Source organism: Dermacentor variabilis, chromosome 5 (assembly GCF_050947875.1).
Source record: "Dermacentor variabilis isolate Ectoservices chromosome 5, ASM5094787v1, whole genome shotgun sequence".
Taxonomy (NCBI): Eukaryota; Metazoa; Arthropoda; class Arachnida; order Ixodida; family Ixodidae; genus Dermacentor; species Dermacentor variabilis.
In genome coordinates this window covers 84164044-84183968 of record NC_134572.1, presented here as the reverse complement: position 1 = coordinate 84183968, position 19925 = coordinate 84164044, and the positions used below count along the sequence as shown (strand labels likewise).

The window sequence follows — 19925 nt, the reverse complement described above, 5'->3', positions numbered from 1 at the left end:
GTCTACCATCCAGATTTTCTTCCAGTGCCGGTTATGTGTGTTCACGCTTAACACCTAGACAATCATAAACCAAAGCACATTTCTGAGCGATAGGCAGCAGAGAAGGGTGTCTTGCGGGCAAGCCTTTCTGCAGCGTAAAGAAAGCGCCGTCATGCCTCCACGCCCTCGACATCCCAAACCTAAATGCCTTTCTGGGCAGCAGGCGATAGAGAAGGGTGTCTACCAGTGAAGCCTTCTGCCAGTGCCAGGTATATGAATTTTAAATGAACGATTTGACAGCCACAAAGGTAAACACTGTCAGCAACGGGTGGCTAAGAAGGGTGTTTAAGTGCCAAGCTTTCCGCCAGTGCCTGGTATGTATGTTTACGCTTAGGATATGGTATCTACAGACCGGATGTTTAGGTATAAAAATTCTGTTTCGGGCTCCTATAAGAGACACTAAAGCTGTCATTTAAGGCGTATATAGGAACCAAATCATGTGCTTTAGTGAATGTATACGCTCAATTAATAAGAACTCCCACTGTGCATCTGAGGATAAATCATAATTTTCTAAGGAACGCCGTCCACTAAATCCCTGTTTTGTGAAATTTATTTTTACGATAAAACGGAATGATCCAAGTTACATAGGTTACAAGATTTATCTGAAATCTAGTACGACTAAAGACTATGAGAAAAGTTGAGAAAGCAGTGACAAACAAGCAACATCTCATTACTGGCGAGTTTCGTAGTGCGCCATTTTCATTGTTTATTATTATTATTATTATTATTATTATAATTATTATTATTATTATTATTATTATTATTATTATCCTGAGGGTTTTCACATTACAGAGGGTAAGTGCATAGAAACACACGTTTGTTTGTATGCAGTAAAGGAACGCTGAACATCCCACCTAAGTTATAGGCACATATCTGTGATTTGGAATGTTCGATGATCCAGCGCCTTCTGGAATCATAGTACGTTCACCGGTCAGAACTTCTCACAGTTTTCTAGTTTTTTTTTTTTAGAACCCACAAACCAGGATTTCAGCAACAGGTTCATTAGGGATGTCAGCGAACCTTTCCTGCACGTCCGAAATGAGACCCACACTGCGGGTCAGAGTTGCGCCCGTGCATTCAAGTTTCTGGATGATGCCAGCTAAAAGCGCGAAGTAAGCGCACAAATGCGCTAATTCATCTTCGAGTGTATCATAGCGTAGCGCAGTTAGAACCCTTTCCACAGCGACGCTCTCGTCTGCTGCAAAGTTCTCAGTAACAGCACAGTGTTCGGGGTAGTAATCAGCCGCCTTCAGTCAAATTCCGCAGCGCCAGATAAACAAAATAAGGATAAGACAAAACAAGAAGAGAAAAGTATTTTTAGGCTCCGAAAATTATATATAAGCATTGACATCAAAATAGGCATTTATTGGCACCAATAAAAGTGGCACTAAAATGTTTCTAGGCCCGTAGTTCGTGCTCATATGTTAAATAGGCACAATAAGGTCGTTAGAGAAGACGAGGCGTTTTACCTAAAATTCCGGTGTCTAGTTACGACCTCTGAAAGACGCCGTTACAACCTGAAATGCCTCTGGGTGCTAAGTGCTGCGATCGTAAAGTGCAAGCAACATTTGTGTGCTTGAAACAGAACATCGACTAGACGTGTACGTAAGAAATGACATGTAATTAGTTATTCGTGATGAATTAAATTTTCTGAAAGATTTGTAATGGGTCAGTCACTTGGTTGCTCAGTAACGCACATTTTAATTTGATTACTTTTTTTCAGTAACCCATTACGTGTATTTAGTTACATTATTGAGAAGATAAGCTGCAACAGGCGACACACCTTTGAGCACTTCGATTTGGCAGAAACTACAATAGAATGCCCGTGGTCGTGTCACGCAGGAGCCTGGCGAAGGCGTCTGTTTTGAAAGGCAACCCCCCCCCCCCCCCTCCTCCCATGCGTGTGGTATTTGTTTGCTCCTCTCACCATTCCATCAGATATTGGTAAACAAATTAAACCGGAGCTGCTATCGCTCGGTATCGACAACCACTTCGGGCTTTGATGCTAAGAAACCGCCTACAACATTTCCCAGCTTTTCATTGACCCTGCCGAGAGCGCCTTCTGCGAGCCCTAGCAACAATGAAGCAATGCGCTTCATACAGGGCCCAGACAAGAGCATCGCGGCATTGAGTAACCCCACTCTTGTGCGCAAGGTGTTCGTAGGTTACAACACAGCACTTCACTCCAGCACGCACATCGAGCGAGTTTTAAGTTTCGCCACAGATGTCTTCAAAAGAAAATAAGGGAAATGACCGACGAAAGCTTTAAAAAGCCATTGGTATTGAAGACAATGTGGGAAGGGCTGCAGATGGTGAATTGAGGGAGCCAGGGCCGGTCGTTATATTTACTGTATTGGTGCAATACCAATGATAGTTGGGAGTTAAAGTAATGTAAAAGTAAGCGATTACTTTCGCGTGACAGTAACTGGTAACTGCAATCAGTTACCTTCTTGAAAGAAGTAATTGTAACCGATTACTTGTGTTCTTTAACGCGCACAAGTTCGACACCGATGACAGTTGCTGTCCTATCTCTGTCCTGTGTCACCTGTAGTGATCGATCTATGGCGATCCTCACTTCGAGAGCCTTAATTGCGAACGAGCAACACCTCCTGGTAAAGGAAGGCATTCGTGCTGTAACTGTGACGTAATCAGTGAAGGCCGGCCCACCTACTGAAGATCCCGTTTTGGACGAATGATGATCGTGCTACATATGCCCGCATCTCTCACTACAATACGCGGGCTGTTAGCCTTCTTTCGACACGTCACAGCTCAAAGCACCGTAGGGGAAAAAAACGAGTGCCACCCAGAATAGGCGCGCAAATATTGGGGCTTTTCAAATCAAAATAAATTTAGCGAATATAGTTTACATAAATTCTGTTCTCAGCTTTACATATCCTCATACATCGCAATATAGATGAATTTCTACCACAGAAGAAAAGGCACCCGTTAAGCTGCGCTGATTTCGGGCCTTTATTCTATTTATATTATTTCTTGGTGTACTTACGGTGTTTTCGCGTGCGTGGTTGCACAACCTCTATTATGTATGTATTTTAATGATTGGGGTAGGGCATGAAATAGATGGTAGCTGGCCCATGCCGTCGTCCAACTTATTCACACTGAGGGCGTTGTTGAAGGGCGAGACTTGTTCTCATCGAGGATGAGGAATATGGGATTTATTTACAGTATCTACATGAAAACGTTACAGTTCATCAGTCTAACATGACTGAAAGAGGAACGCACACTGAGGAGCCGCCAACGGCTCCTTAAATACACTCTGTCCTCCCTAGATCCCTAGGTGCGGAAAAACGGCAGTACACCGTCGCCCAATTCGGAGCGTCCAAAGTCATCTCAGCGGACCCGCTTTTGAGGGGAAGGGTTTACACACTCACTTCCGCACAGGTTTCACTAACCACACCGAGGTGAGTGCGTTCTCGCAGACACGGTGCTGCCCCGAGCAGGCGCCTCTTTATCCCAGAGTCGACTCCGCAGACAATGGCCGCCGCGTTAGTCCATTGACTGACGACTTCTAAGCTGCGTGAGAAGGCACCGCAAAATATCTTCCAGGAGCGCCGCTGCTCCAAACAGACCGTGATGGTGTCGGCGTACACACTAACAATACTTGCTCCGCCTACTGCGTCTAGACTGCTCTGCTCCATTACATTGGGGACGCGGCGCATTGTCCTCCTTACAAAACGAGTCGCCGCCGCAGCCATGGTGGCGCCGATGGGCTGGGCACTGACTTATTGTCAGTGCCCGCCACCCTGTCACTGACTTATTGTCAATGACAGGGTGGCGGCTTTCCGTCAGTCGCTTCCCCGAAGATCGCCAGCCCCTGCCGGTCGAACGCAACAGTGTAGACTTTCCACATTAAATGATTTATTTGTCTTTGGCAAATAGCGCAATGATCAATGTGTGTAAACTGACTATACGATTTCTGTTTTATAAAAGCGTTTTGTTATCTAGAATGCATTCAATAGGTGATGGTGGATGAAGTCGGCGATGGCTGTCGGTCGCTGACTGCCATGTCTGTCGCCTACCACCAACATCAGATCAGCAGTGTGGGGCTGTGTGGCGCGCGAAAGGCAATCTGTGGCGCCACCATTGCGGTCGCCCAGATGCTCGCCCGATTGGCGTGTCGTAGAGAATCATCGTAATTGATCGGAAAGGTGCCTGCGTTTTGCTTTCGCATAGCAGTCATGTAAGCACAGAAGTCTTTTGCATTGAGGCGGCAGCGAAACAGCCAGTGCGTTCTACCATTCGTGCAGCCCGAAGTCAGAAGGCAAAGTTTTGCAGCCGACAATCTTTACGGAGAGATGTTTTACATGCTGTATATTCGACGTGATTCGAAATTCCGCTTTAAAGACTTTAAAACTCAAAACAGGCAACGTGACGTAATTTGAATGTGATTGCCCCTGACTGCCAAGATGTCAGCTGAAGCACGAAGCCAGTTTGCATTTGGAGTGCATTCTGATTTGTATGCCGTAAAATAAATTATTTAGTGAGTGCCTTGTAGCGTACTCGACGACGCTATGCTTCATAGGGAGTAAAATATGTTGACAGCTACGTAATAAAGAAAAAAAAAACATCCTTCGTAGATGTATGCCAATCTGAGCAACTGATACATCAAAGACAGCGACGCTGAACAATCTAGTCCTGACACCCTTCGTCAAAAGTACTAGGGGTCTGTCTTTTGGTTGTTCTTGGGGTGACTCATCATCGACGCCCTCGAAGGGCATACAGCCGCTTTGGGGATCCCACGCAAGTGGCGTTGCTGCTGTACAAACTCCTACTGGCCTCCAACGTATAGAACCCGTAAAACGTGACGGGAGAAACAAAAATTACGGATTAATAGCTGGCAAAACCATGTAAAGAAGATTTTGTCTGTTCGAGTGCGGTATCCGTAAGTCAGCTTTTGTTTCATAATCTTTAATAATTGCATTTAAAGGGAAGAGTTCGGGATTCCGACTCCAGTTGCATCGCTGGCTGTTTATTTTTTAGATTTGGAGCACGTCATCACACTAAGATGGCTGGGAAGGTCCCTTTAACATCATCGTCACCCTCATCAGCCTGGTTACGCCCACTGCAGGGCAAAGGCCTCTCCCATACTTCTCCAACTACCCCAGTCATGTACTAATTCTGGCCATGTTGTCACTACAAACTTCTTAATCTCATCCGCCCACCTAACTTTCTCCCGCCCCCTGCTACGCTTCCCTTCTTTTGGAATCCAGTCTGTAACCCTTAATTGGTATCCAGTCGTAACCCAAGAAAAAGAAATGGGCATTTCTTTTTCTTGATTTCAACTAAGATGTCATTAACTCGCGTTTGTTCCCTCACCCAATCTGCTCTTTTCCTACCCTTAACGTTACACCCATCATTTTTCTTTCCATAGGTCGTTGTGTTGTCCTAAATTTAAGCAGAACCCTTTTCGTAAGCCTCCAGGTTTCTGTGCCGTACGTGAGTACTGGTAAGACACAGCTGTTATACACTTTTCTCTTGGGGGATAATGGCAACCTGCTCTTCATGATCTGAGAATGCCTGCCAAAGGCACCCCAGCCCATTACTCTTCTTCTGATTATTTCAGTCTCATGATCCAGATCCGCGGTCACTACCTGCCCTAAGTAGATGTATTCCCTTACAACTTCCAGTGCCTCGCTACCTATCGTAAACTGCTGTTTTCTACCGAGACTGTCAAACATAACCTTAGTTTTCTGCAGATTAATTTTTAGACCCACCCTTCTGCTTTGCCTCTCCAGGTCAGTGAGCATGCATTGCAATTGGTCCCCTGAGTTACCAAGCAAGGCAATATCATCAGCGAATCGCAAGTTATGAAGGTATCTCCATTAACTCTTATCCCCAATTCTTCCCAATCCAGGTCTCTGAATACCTCCTGTAAACACGCTATGAATAGCATTGGAGAGATCGTATCTCCCTGCCTGACGCCTTTATTTATTGAGATTTTGTGGCTTTCTATATGGAGGACTACGGTGGCTGTGGAGCCGCTATAGATATCTTTCGGTATTTTTACATATGGCTTGTCTACACCCTGATTCTATAATACCTCCATGACTTCTGAGGTTTCGACTGAATCAAACGCTTTCTCATCATCAATGAAATCTATATATAAGGGTTGGTTCTATTACGCACATTTCTATATCACCTGTTTGATAGTGTGAATATGCTCTTTTGTTGAGTAGCCTTTACGGAATCCTGCCTGGTCCTTTCGGAATCCTGCCTGGTCCTTTACGGAATCCTACCTGGTCGTTGTTCCTGATTCTATTTGCGATCACCTTGTATTTGCGATAACTTTGCAGCAACGGACAGTAAGCTGGTCGGTCTACAATTTTTCAAGTCATTGGCTTCCCCTTTTTTATGGATTAGGATTATGTTAGCGTTCTTCCAAGATTCCGGTACGCTCGAAGTCATGAGACATTGCGTATACAGGGTGGCCAGTCTCTTCAGAACAATCTGCCCACCATCCTTCAACAAATATGCTGTTACCTGATCCTCTTCAGCTGCCTTACCCCTTTTCATAGCTCGCAAGGCTTTCTTTACTTCTTCTGGCGTTACTTGTGGGATTTCAAATTCGTCTAGACTATTATCTCTTCCATTATCGTCGTGGGTGCCACTGGTACTGGGCAAATCTCTATAGAACTCCTCAGCCACTTGAACTATCTCAGCCATATTAGTAATGATATTGCCGGCTTTGTCTCTTAAGGCATATATCTGATTCTTGCCTATTCCTAGTTTTTTCTTCACTGCTTTCTTTTAGGCTTCCTCCGTTCCTGAGAGCATGTTCAGTTCTATCCGTATTATACTTTCTTATGTCAGCTCTCTTACGCTTGTTGATGAACTTCGAAAGTTCTGCGATTTCTGTTGCATAAACAAGCCTGGAATGCGGCCGGATTCCGGTGACCAGAACTGATAACGCACTCCCTCACCAGAGCAGGAGTGGCCACCCCGGTGCAGTACTTGACCACAACCTCCGATATGAATACAACAATCAAACCCCGGCCCTCAGTCCCCAGCAGCTGCGAAGCAACTGACCACGGCTGCGGTCAGACCTTAACCTGGAAAGTTCTGCCAGTTCTATTCTAGCTGTAGTGTTAGAGGCTTTCATACATTGGCGTTTCTTGATCCGATCTTTCGTCTCCTGCGATAGCTTACTGGTATCTTGTCTAACGGAGTTATCACCGACTTCTATTGCACACTCCTTAATGATGCCCACGAGATTGTCGTTCATTGCTTCAACACTAAGGTCCTCTGCCTGAGTTAAAGCCGAATACCTGTTCTGTAGCTTGATGCGGAATTCCTATATTTTTCCTCTTACCGCTAACTCATTGGTCGTCTTCTTATGTACGGGTTCCGTTCCCTCCTCAAGCCTAGGCTAATTGGAGTTTTTACCATCCTGTGGTCACTGCAGCGCACCTTGCCGAGCATGTCTGCATCTTGTATGGTGCCAGGGTTAGCGTACAGTATAAAGTCGATTTCATTTCTAGTCTCGCCATTCGGGCTCATCCACGTCCACTTTCGGCTATCCCGCTTGCGGAGGAATGTATTAATTATCCGGATATTATTCTGCTTTGCAAACTGTACTAATAACTCTCCTCTGCTATTCCAAGAGCCTATACCATATTCCTCCACTGACTTGTCTCCAGCCAGCTTGTTGCCTATCCTGGCATGGAAGTCGCCCATGAGTATAACGTATTTTGTTCTGACTTTACCCATTGCCGATTCCACGTCTTCATAGAAGCTTTCGACTTTCTGGTCATCATGACCGGATGTAGGGGCGTGGACCTGTAAGACCTTCAATTTGTAGCTCTTATTAAGTTTCACAACAAGTCCTGCCACCCTCTCATTAATGTTATAGAATTCCTGTATGTTACCAGCTATATCCGTATTAATCAGGAATCCGACTCCTATTTCTCGTCTCAGCGCCAACTCCCCGTAGCACAGGACGTGCCGAATTTTTAGCACTCTATATGCTTCTTTTGTCCTCCCAACTTCACTGAGCTCCATTATATCCCATTTACTGCCCTCTAATTCCTCCACTGTTGAACTCGCATCACTAGATAACGTTCTAGCGTTGAACGTTGCCAGGTCCAGATTCCAACGGCGGCCTGTTCGGACCCGGTATTCCAAGCACCCTCTGCTGTGTCGCAGGTCTGACCGCCGCCATGGTCAGTTGCTTCGCAGCTGCTAGGGACCAAGGGTCGGGGTTTGATTGTTGCATTCATATTGGAGGTTGTGGCCAAGTACTGCATCAGTGTGGCCAATCCTGCTCTGGTGAGGGAGTGCGTTATCGGTTCTGGTCACCGGGATCAGGCCGCACTCCTGGCCTGTTCATGCAATTTTATCAACGTGTGGATTTTTTTCATACCGGTGGAAAAATTGTGCGGCACCGGGATTAGAACCAGTGTCCTTTTGCACGCGAGGCGGATGCTCTACCTTTACGCCACCGCCGCGCTCCTGCACGTATGTTTCAACAGCTTTAACAGCTTTGCTATATAAAGCGTCGTATCTATTCCTTTAGAGAATCCTAGTAGCAACTCACAAACCTTTCCCTTTCCCCCTCCATCCCCCAAGGCTCCTCGTCAGTCTCCCTGGTATCCAGCAGGGTGCAGCAAATGCGTGGCTACAAAAGATATGCGGGGCTTTTTCGAAAGCATGAAAGTATGGAAAAGTTTTCTTTTTATTTGGTGCTTCATTGCTGGCGTTAAAATAATTAAGCGACATCAATGACAGTGTGACCCATTACTCTTGAGTACACGCGCGTCAGGTTTTGCATAATATATTGCTGCTTTTCATCGCGTATACTGGTATCCCGTGAGGAAATGCGGAAGACGTAGGTTATTCAATCTTGTTCTTTTCCGGTTAGTGGAACAAAACAGGACAGATACAACAGAACGGCGGGGTCCAAATGGCGCGAAGCTTGTTTGTGTAACAGCAGTAGCGGAAGAAACGAGCACAGCCTCTTCTCCTGTGGCTGTTATATCTGTGTGCGTGTCAGGAGGACGCGGACAACGTATGGTGCTGGTCGAGGGAGGAGTATTCGTGATATGCGTATGGGCACAGCGAAGCATGACACATATATCTGAATATTTTAAAGGCTTTTATACCCCTTAAGTCAAGGTGACACATACCCAGTGACACACACCCAGTAGACCAAGTAGTGTAACTTACTACCGCTGTGCTTTTGTTGTCTAATCGTTGTTGTTCGCTCGGCAACCTCCAGGTCAGCTAGAAAGTGGCCGGCAGCAAGTTGTCTCTTCGGCACATAGTCATTGGTTAAAATTGTATACTCGGAAAAGAAGCAGCAACCGCAGCAAAAGCGAAAAAAAAGCGAGGGGGGGGGGCGGTAGAGGCAAAGAAGCTTTGCTTCAATTTGACAGATGAAAATAGAAATACCCCTCCACCTCTGGCCAATTCTTCACAATACTGGCGCCTTGCCCTTACCTGTACACGACACCCTGTACGAGTACGAAATTCTGCTGAAAGATTCGTCACTAAGGCGTAGAATTAAATTCCAAATGGGAGGAGGGGTGTCACTAGCTGCAGACGGTCTTGGTTCTGCTAAATCTCAAATTGCTCCGGCCGAGGTTTAGCGATCAAGGATGGTAGAGTCGAGCCCGTAAACAACACGCACACATGCGCGTCGAACAGTGTATTGAAAACAGGGACCGGCAGCGGACGGTCTGCCGTGGCATTGCTGACTGTCAGCATAAATAACAGTACACTGCGGCCACTTCAAAATAGAAGATCGTTTTATTTGAAGCCTGGAACGGGAGAATTACACTCTTTGCAAGCCTAATGAAAACGAAAAGAACACAACAGGGCAGAAATTGGCTGGCGCTGTAGGATACGGAATGGGGATGTCCGGTTTCCTCCTTGTTGCACGGGCAGGCTTAATGTACACGCGATGTAATTATGCGCGACAGCAGCAGAACCATGTTCTCGTGGATATCGCGGCACACACAAGCTAAGCTCACACAAAACTGATATGTTTCTTCTGTTCCCCACGCCTACCCTCACGGTGGTCACGTGGTACCCGTCTGCTCAGCGACATGGACGAAACAAAGGGGAAAAATGTAATTGTGCACCACGACAAAACTCTTTAAACACGAAATGTGCAGAAAAACAAACAACAACGAAACACTGTAATTGCGCACACATTGTGCTCGAGAATACAGGTAACACAACTTTGCGGCTCGATGAATGAAAAAAAAAAGAAAAAAAAGGCTTGATTTTCAAATTATGAATCTTTGTCATCTTAAGAATAAGAGGCCACATGGTGCACATTATTGCGAAACCTTTTCTTCTGGATGTCACAATAACAGACACAATAACAAGACGCTTAGACGACATAAAATGACTATATCGTGGCAAGAGCTTTTAGCTGTGAAACAAACAGCAAATTTTTACGCAGTATGATTAACCACTGCAGCACGAACACGCATAGAAAGCAGTGTGCCGAAAAGAATTGCAATTTTTCTTTCCACGTTTAAGTTGACAATGCTTGTTTCCACAAATATATGTGGCATGGCAACGTCCGAAAGTGCCGCTTGCCTCGGCATGTTTGGTATGTTTTGGTGGCATTTGTGGTGCAGTAGCAGCAAATAAATATGCTATAGTGAGCTTTCAAAGTGGACGTATGTACAACATGCGCGTCTGATTTCTAGCGTGCCTTGCGTGATCAAGAGTGTGAAAGTCTGGGTACTTCCGCAGAAAGAAACTGTAAGCTTTTTTTGTCCGACGATGCTTTTGCTCGCTCCAAAAATAGTATCACTGAACTCTTTCCGCGTGTTTTTGGAAAGTGTGTTCGCCGCTCGTATCATGAGTATTGTCGGACCTCTAACTCAAACGCGGCGCTCTTTTTTCAGACTGCGGGATTTATGATGACGTTAGTCTTACTCTCAACGCAGAGATGGCGCCACTGCAAGGTACCATCGGTAGAAGTCCATTGACGCTTGGATGCAGAATCGCTTTCTTCTTTTGGTTCCGCTATTATTATTATTATCATCATTATTATTTGGTTTTGTTTGTAAGAAGTTTAGCAAGACGAACACTAATCAGCTTGTTCAATTAGAGCTGCCTTAAGAATTTTTCGACGCCGTTTCTGAGTATCGAGCCGAAAGTCCAGCAACAGCTCCCTCCAATTCAATGGAAAGAGCTTACTTAACCACTCGATGAATATTGCCGCATAAATGCGGGTCACGGGCGAGAACCCTCCCCGATTTACTCTCGCAACAAATTGCGCAATACGCTAACTTTTCTGGAGTGATTTTTGTGGGTTGAGGGCGCTGATACGAATGTCAACGGAAACGACGTAATTAGCGATTACGAAAACTGCGACAGTCAGAACGTTTCTACGGCGGTCAGTATATAGATTCACTTCTGCCTATGGAGCCAGTTACTTAAGCCTGTGAAGTATGAAGTTGAAGAGACTTTAGAATCAGTACACGTTTTTATTATGAGCCAATTGGGGAGAGTGGAAGTACTCAAAGGTCTTCAGCAAAAATACATTGATATTAACGGCTGCATTCATCTCCGGAACCGGCCTGAACGGACCTTAGTTAATGCGGATCGATGCAATGCAGTGCATAAAAAGAAAAAAACGAAGTCACGGTAACGCTCAAGTCTATTTCATAGTAAATAATGCGGGGTTAACTACTTCCTGCTTTTACAAATGACCACGAGGATCTTGCTTAAACCATAAACGCAGATTGTGGAGCACGAGGACGCGACAGAACAAAAGCGTACTTACGCACGCTCTCAGTCTGTGAGCGTACAAGCTCGGCTGTTTGCGTTGAAAATATGCTCCATAAAGGAGCGATACGGCTGCGGCTTTCGCGAAGCAAAGCCGAAACACAGCGGGTCGGCACGATTAGCGGAACACTGATTGAGCGTGTCATGCTGTTGTGGCGGCTCGCTTTTCGATGCCATCAACTCGGACAACCGAGCCGGTCCATAACTTTCGAGACTGACTGCCATTACTGGCACGCTTGAAAAGCGAACGCCGCAAGCCGCGCGATGCCGATAAACCCTAGACAGCGGCAGCTTCGATCCCGGCATTGTTAAGTAACCGACGCCAACAATGCTTTTATCGAGCTTCTGTTCGCGTACCGAGGAACAATGGGGGCCCCGTACGGATAAGCGCCGTCTTCGCGGCGGTGAAGTGAAATACGCGCGTCAAAACGTGGCGAGCGACGTTTGTGTTTTCAAAGGTGTCTGTGTGTGAGAGAGAGGGAAGTTGGGTAACTGGCGAGGGAGTAATCTTCGAGGTTGACTTCACTGGGTTGGAAGAGGACGCGAGGTTTGACGGTTCCGATATCTGCCTTCATCCAACGGTGAGAACATGTTCGACTCTGTCTCGGTCAGCGTCTGAGTATCCCTGCATGCTTGAGGCATGTTTCAAAAAAAAAAAAAGAAAAAGAAAGGAAGAACGAGAATGATATCGAGATAGTTAGCCTCGTCAATAGCGGCTTAAAAATTTTCTTCACCCAGTTCCTCTTATTCCTCGCCCGTCTGAACAGCGCTGCCTAACGTTGCAGAACCCCTAATCTCGCGTCATCCCATCCGGGGACTGAGTCCGCTGTACTTTTCGCAAAGACGATTGTACGTGACAGTACCACTGTTGGACGAACGCATGGCGGCTGCCAATATTGTGGCTTGTCCCAGCCGCACTATTACAAAGCTTTCTCACGTTCGAAGAGGTTGAGGAATTTTACGTTGGTGTGGCATATAGGTATCACTTTGGATGAAGATAGCTTGGCGTCATACTCTGTCACCCAGTAAACTGCAAAGAAATTGCGGAATAAAATGTAAGAGAGTTTCAGCTGAAACTCTGTGCGCGAAGGATACATTCCATACTTATTTTTATCTGGTACATTAACACGTGGGTGTTGCGAAACCGGAGGGCTTGCGTGAATGCTAAAGAAATAAAAAAAAAAAATGAAAAGCAGGCACACGAAGATAGAATGACGTGCCAGAAGGAGAAAAGGTTGACGTTTCTGTTCTAAACGATGAAAACTTGATTTTTCGACAATTCATAAAGATTATCTGTTCTGCTGCACAAAGATTATATGAACAGCGCTGTGTGTATATCTGTATAGGCCTTCTATCGTTCGTTCGATTGTCAGTTTTTGTAAACTTCTCGCCGTACGACATCAGAGAGCCTCGTCGTAGCTGCTTCTCGGGAAGAAGTGATGGGCACGTGAAACGAAAATGCTTTCTTCTTTTATTTTAGTCGCACTGCATCAACCCACGCCATCATTATTATTTTTTTATTTATTGGCACCTGCGTGATAGTTGTCATCCTCAAGCAATAAGTCTGTTCTTTTTATCGCTCACTCTGCAACAGTAGTTTCGAAAACAGCTTAGCTTTGGTTAATCCATAACGCCACCACGAACAGAATAATTTATTTGTACACAGCTCATGGCATCGTTGTTGAATTTAAGACCGTTAGTTAATTGCTTGACCTGCCGGTAGTTCAGGGCGTCGTGAAAGCGCCAATGGAATAGTGTCATAGAAGCGCTCAAGCCTCAAAGTTCTAAATCGCCTTCTCTTTACCACCATTTACGATACCAACTTACAAAGCACGCAGTGACCAGCACCGTGTCAGTCGCTTACCAGTTGCCGGATTGAGATGATGGTCATCGTATGCTTCAACATGATAAAGCCTCCAGCCTTCTTTAGCATGCTACAACTATTTATTTGTCTTGCCTGCATCTTTTGTCAATCTGCTCAAAAAGTAGTTTTTGGAACAAGGGTTTATTATATTAGATAAAACATTCTCGTATGCTCACACGCAAGAAGCATGCTTGGTTAAAAGCATAATTTCTGTGGCTAGTTATGCCTGCACACATAAGTCCTTTTGTTACGGTCCTTAGATATGCTCGCCTGCAGAAGACCTGTTTTCCGTTTTAGAACAAGGCGAGAATTACCTTTATTTTTGTTTTGATCTAGTTACGGCTTTCATTATTTATGATAGCGATGTGCCGGAAGTGCGACACCCCGCTTCCTCGAAAAAAAAGTAACGTTACTTTCGGTTGATCCGGCCATAATTTATAATTTTTTTGACACATAAATTTCTTGACACATAATTAAGGTGACGCTCAGTGCTCGCACTAATGGAAGCTTTCTGTGGACGATGGTCGTGCCACTGAACTCGGCTTGCTGATGTACAGTCCTTATTGTGCTGGAGGAACTGCATGTTAAGAAACATTACAAGGCGTGATGTTATGGCAGGGGCCACCAGGCGCTGCACACGTTTTACTGCTTTAGCTTTTAGTAACAGGTATATTATTGTGACACCACGCCAGCTGATTTAATGCGCGTAAAATGTATGGAAGTTTAGCCGGTACACGTTCTATATTTATTCGACACGCCTCCGCAAGCCTTACACTTCTTTATTGGCTGGTCTGGTGGACACTTCCTGAACCCAACGTATTGGCCGCTCTGGGCCAGTGAGCCACTAGCCATGATAAAGCTGTGTCGCCACCGCGATATCACAGGCAAGTGGCGCTACGTTGCACGTTGCTCTAATTTACGCAACACAGAAAGCAGCTGCTAGAACTGACTTAGACGCATTTCGCATCTGTTATATGTTTTTATACGTTATTTAAACCTTCACGAGGCGCTAAACGACCGGCTTGATGATTGCTCGGCTGATGTGTGCAGGTCACCTGGAAATGTGACGCAGCCGTTTACACTTTCCTTTTTTTTGAAACATGAATTTACAGTGAAACAAATTACCATGTGGCCAGGGCAGGCCGCCTGGAATATCAGCCGTTCAGCGCCTATATCGCTTAAAACAGGCGCAGGAGGAACCTTTGCTTTCCTGGTTGCCCTTTTATTCATCGAGAGAAAAAAGGACAACTTTCCGTGTGAACGCCTGTATACATACATTAACAAATCAATAATTGTTGGGTAAACGCGTTGTTTGCACAAAGGCCCACCACAGGTGAATTCCAGCCGCCAAAACTACCAGCGAGGTAGGGCAATACTAAAACAGGATGAAGCACAAAGGAGATCACGCAAGCGGGTCTAAAACCCCCCAAAATGGAAACGAACAGCGCTCTGCCTGTGCCCTCCTTGGCATACACGTGACAGCCATCGAGTAGGCCCAGCGGTGCGCCAAACCCACGGCGGTGACAATCATCCCGGTTGCGACGTCGCCGTTTCGGGCGCACTGTACGCCTTCTTCTTCGCTCGAGAAGGACGGCTTCTTGGATGTCTCCGATGTCGTCGTCGGCGGTCGTTCCGAAGTGGCGTGGGGAAGGGCGATTGCGCGAGGGCTTTTTGCCGAGTCCTGGCGTCCGGGGCGGCGTACGTGCTTGATTGCGCGGGCGAGAGACGGCTGCGGCGGTACGGTGGAATGCGCCGGGACTTGAGGGTAAGGAAGAGGACGTGGAGGCGGGGAGAACTCCTAGAAGAAGGCCTCGGCTGGAGGCTCGCCCGAGGCCGACCTTCGACCTCGCGAGGCGACGAACTTTGTCCTCGAACTCTTGTGGCCGCTACCTGCGCCGCAGTACAAAAAAAAAAGAAAAGAAGGATGTTTTTCGGCAGTCAGCAACGGCAGAACTTGAATAAGGAATCCCATAGTGTCTCTTAAATGGGCTACCAAAAAAAAGTGTTCCTTGAGTTATTTTTTTCTGAGCAAAATAGCTTTTACGCTAAATTGTACTCAGAAAAAAAAAACCGCTCTTAGACAAGTTTTTTTATACTTGCGGAAGCCATTGTGGTACAAGTAAGACAGGCACGAAAAATGGAACTGAAGACAGGACTGCATGGGTGGGACACTCATAATTGATTTATTACAGCCCCTATAGAAGGCCAGAAACATATACACAAAAATGAACACGTGCACAAGTGCATCATGGCGAAATACATGAACAAAAATCTAAATCTCGCTTTCAGAGGTAAAGGCGACGTGTGAAAGGCCTCCGAAAGTTCGCTTGCGTTTGTTTGTTTGCTTGCCCCCAAAATCTGTCTCATGAAACCGAGGTTCACGCTTGAGAGTCGTGTAACGCGCAGGGAGAGCGCCTGTATACTTATTGGAAAGTTCTATTATTACACCAGTCCATAAGCTATCATTTGAACACACAGCACGTGAAACTTGCCATGATTCCAAGTATAGTTTTGTATTTTTTTGCGAGTAAATCCTACGTTTTTTTTTCACCTTGCTCGCTTGGCGGCACTTGATGTCAGCCTGCGTCTCTGCAATAATATAATTTCTTGGTTGTTTCAGTAGAGCGGAAGCCGGGCTAGTTGAAATTGATGCGTTCTTTGGATGAGCGCGTGTAACGTCGGCTTTCCTCCCCTCCCTTTCTCTATCTTATCTCTCTATTCTCCCTTTCCCGTCCCCTAGAATAGGGTAGCCAACCAGGCGCATTTCTGGTTAACATCCCTGCCTTCTCTGTTTATTTCCTCCTCCTGTTCTTCCTACTAACACAAACGAAGTAAGCAACCCCGTAAACTCGCACCGTTAGAAAAAAAGAGAAGGGTTTGTTGGCGTGTGTTGGCCTCTTTCAAATGAGTAAACCAATTAATAGAGAATTCCAAAGGGCTTGACAACAATGGCGGCCTGTAAAGGCACCCTCTGTGGCGCTGGATGTCTTTTCTTTTTTTAGAAAAATGACGGAAATCACCGTGATAATTTTGCAGCATGATTTCGTAGCAACATAATTTCAAGTAACGCTTACATTTCCCTCTTGTAAGGTTGCCAGAAAGGTAGAGGGAGCTGATTCACACCGCTAGCGAACAAGAATTGAATCGTGAAAGTGATCTCCAGAGGAAACGCTAAAACCCAGGTCATGCCTTCAAGTCAAACACAGTTGTGGCCGCCTAGCATTTCGCGTGCGACTCGCGCTTACCGCGCGCTAGTTTGAGCTTTCTTTCCTGTAGAGCGTGTCCGTGTATGCAGCGAGGTCGCTGAAGCGTGAACAATCTACCTGCGTTACCGTATTCTTCGCTTATGTTTGCTTTCCATCCCGCTATGTTGGCTCATCGCAGCTTGTCTCGACAACGAACTCTGGAGGCGACGACGTACGCACCATTGTGCTCGGACCAAACGTAGCACATGCTCGCAGCGTTTGAACAATAGAATGCATTTCCTCGCAATATCGCAGCTACGCAAGCTGGGCAAATCGATCAGCGCTGGCTCGTTGCTTGGCTCTGGCGCGCGACCACCTTATGAGAACAAAGTCAAACATCACGTAGGTGACCCGAGGGAAAGGATGTTTGATGTCGAGGCCAAATCGGGAGTTGCCCAGGGAACGGGCGCTTGCGTTTTGCCGAACAAAGGTGAGCACCCACAAAGAAGAGCGTGGAGACTGAGATAAACAGGCATGCTTGGTTAACAACGAGGAGCTTTTAATGAATGCGGGAGGCGTCAGCCTTGTGGGAGAAACGGAGATTGCCACTTGACGTGGCGAAGGTCATTACTAAGCGAAAGCTAATCATGGCCACTTATTGCTGCGTGTGCAAAGCAATGCGAAAACGTGGGTATCTTATGTGAGCAGTGATCGTGTTTATGGGCTCCCTGGCTCTATTTTTCCTTCTTATCTTTCTACTTCTTCATCCCCACTCCCAGCGTTGGGTCGAAAACCAAATTTTTGGTGTGTGTGTTTTGGTTAACCATCAGGAATTTATTATTGCTTTCATGTCTCTATCATTACTGCCCATTAATCAGTGGGAAATCCAGAGGTAACACTGCATAACCATTTGGTACAGCTTAAGCTTGTGTTTATTTTCTTCGAGACACTCGCAATGCTTGAGCGCGTCATTTTTAAATATTATTTACTGGTATAAGTAAACTGCTCGAAAGAAAAAAACCATACTGAGAAAAACATTCAGCAATCAAAGTTTTTGGCCCAAACGATAGCGACGATAAAGAGCGATGAAAAAAGATGTCGGAGAGATTCTGAAAAACCAGAGGAAATCACCATCGAGTGAAAACAGGCCGAAAACAATTAATTTATAGACTTCTCTACGCAAAGCTGCAACTACCAGCCATACATGAAAATGAGGCCACCATGTTCTGCCTAACTGCAGGTGCGCTTGTTAGCCATCGCGGTGAGATTGTCATGCACTGTTATTGCACTGTGGTCATTGTGATCTTTTTTTTTCTTTTGCCACGGATCACACCGCGTCTGAATATACGCGTCTGCATTCTCGGAAAAAAATTAAAGTCCATTGTTTCGCGACTTGCGCTCCATGCTTCGCAAGCGAGTACGACTAGCGCCATTCTGGCTGGTCGTGCACCCCTTGCAGCGTGAATGCGATTTGGAGTCGGTCAGGCGGGCATCTTTCCACGGTGGCACATTATACCTCCTGTTGTTTTTTTCTTTTGTTTGAACAAATTTTCACGAAATGGCCGGTGTCAGATATCGTTGTTCCGCCTTCTCAGGTTCATTTATCAGAAATGACCTACACGTATATCGGTGTACACTGTAAAATAATTTACACCCTAAAAGTGAAAAAAGGGTGTAAATGTGTATATAACTCACACCCTTAGGGTGTTATCTGTATAACGGACACCCTTATGGTGTGAGTTATAGACACATTTACACCCTTTTCTCACTTCTTAGGGTGTAAAATATTTTACAGTGTATGCACGCTAAACCAAATTGGTTGGCAAACACAGCTTTTCCTGTGTCGCTTCCTTGTCCGTACTTGTTTCGCGCTGTTTTTCACCGATGGCTTCGCACCAACTAACTCGCATTCACACCATTTTCAGTGAAATTGTATATTGGAGCGTAGCGAAAGGACACTTTGAGTAAAACTGCGACGCCACATATATCATATCGTAGATCGTTGTCGACCTAGCTCTAACTGCTCCCTTTGTGAAGTAGAGGAGTCCCGTTGCGCGCTCACAGTGAGATAACTGCGTTGTAAAGGCCTAACATTTGTCCAAATAGTGCATCTTGAAAAACTTATAGACCAGCGGAACCGACAGAAACACAAGACACGTGAGACATCACATCTATGGTGTCTTCTGTTCGTATCTGATGTGGTGGTTCAGCTGGTTTAAGCTTTTTCCAACAGCGTACTAAAACTGGACTAATCTCTTTAACCACCTTAACCAACACGGATGCAAGGACAACACACACGCAGCTCATCCTCGAACTAACTGCTGCCGCATCCTCTCCTCTGACCCACCGCAGTGGCTTAGCGGCTATGGTGTTGCGTCGTTAAGCACGGGGTCGCGGGATCGAGTCCCGGCTACAGCGGCCGCATGTCGGTGGGGGCCAAATACAAAAACGCCCGTGTTCCGTGCATTGGGGGCACGTTAAAGATCCCCTGATGGTAAAAATTAATCCGGAGTCCCCCACTACGGCGTGCCTCATAATCAAATCGTGGTTTTCGCACGTAAGATCGTACAATTCATTCATTCGTCCTCTCCTCTGTCCATTTTGATTTCGCTGGTTAAAGAAATGTTGGCTTTCTTTCTTGCAATAGTGGTGTATACGGCAGATGGCATTCCCCGCTATCCAGTATCTCTCCTCTGGACGTATTCGTTGAAAGCAAGCTCACAGCATCCTCGTTCGTTAGGTTAAAAGTTCAAGATTGGGCGAGTTCGTATGGCTTGCTTGCAGGTAGATAGTGCAATAATCACACGACTCAAAAGAAGGGGCACTTTTATAGCTCGCTCACTTGCAACTGAAAGATATTATTTCCAACCCTTTGGAATAATAATAATAATAATAATAATAATAATAATAATAATAATAATAATAATAATAATAATAATAATAATAATAATAATAATAATAATAATAATAATAATAATAATAATAATAATAATAATCACGCTGTTTTTATGTCCATGGCAGCATCAATGCCACTTCGAGTGATCTTCAATTACCCATGTCTTGCGCTAGCTGAT

The 19925-nt window shown here is 45.6% G+C and overlaps 2 protein-coding genes across 2 annotated transcripts in view; one reads left to right on the top strand and one right to left on the bottom strand.

The window, feature by feature from the left end:
• The first annotated feature begins 11063 nt into the window (after positions 1-11063).
• The window catches only part of LOC142582905 (beta-mannosidase-like), a 301465-nt gene continuing 292603 nt past the window's right edge, over positions 11064-19925 (top strand). Inside the window, exon 1 of the mRNA XM_075693024.1 lies at positions 11064-12383. The gene's annotated coding sequence lies outside the window, so the exon portion shown is untranslated. The remainder of the gene's footprint in view (positions 12384-19925) is intronic.
• Positions 13260-19925, bottom strand: part of LOC142582906 (uncharacterized) — a 197758-nt gene continuing 191092 nt past the window's right edge. The window contains exon 4 of the mRNA XM_075693028.1: positions 13260-15556. Coding sequence (XP_075549143.1) covers positions 15465-15556 — 92 coding nt within the window. The 3' untranslated portion in view covers positions 13260-15464. The remainder of the gene's footprint in view (positions 15557-19925) is intronic.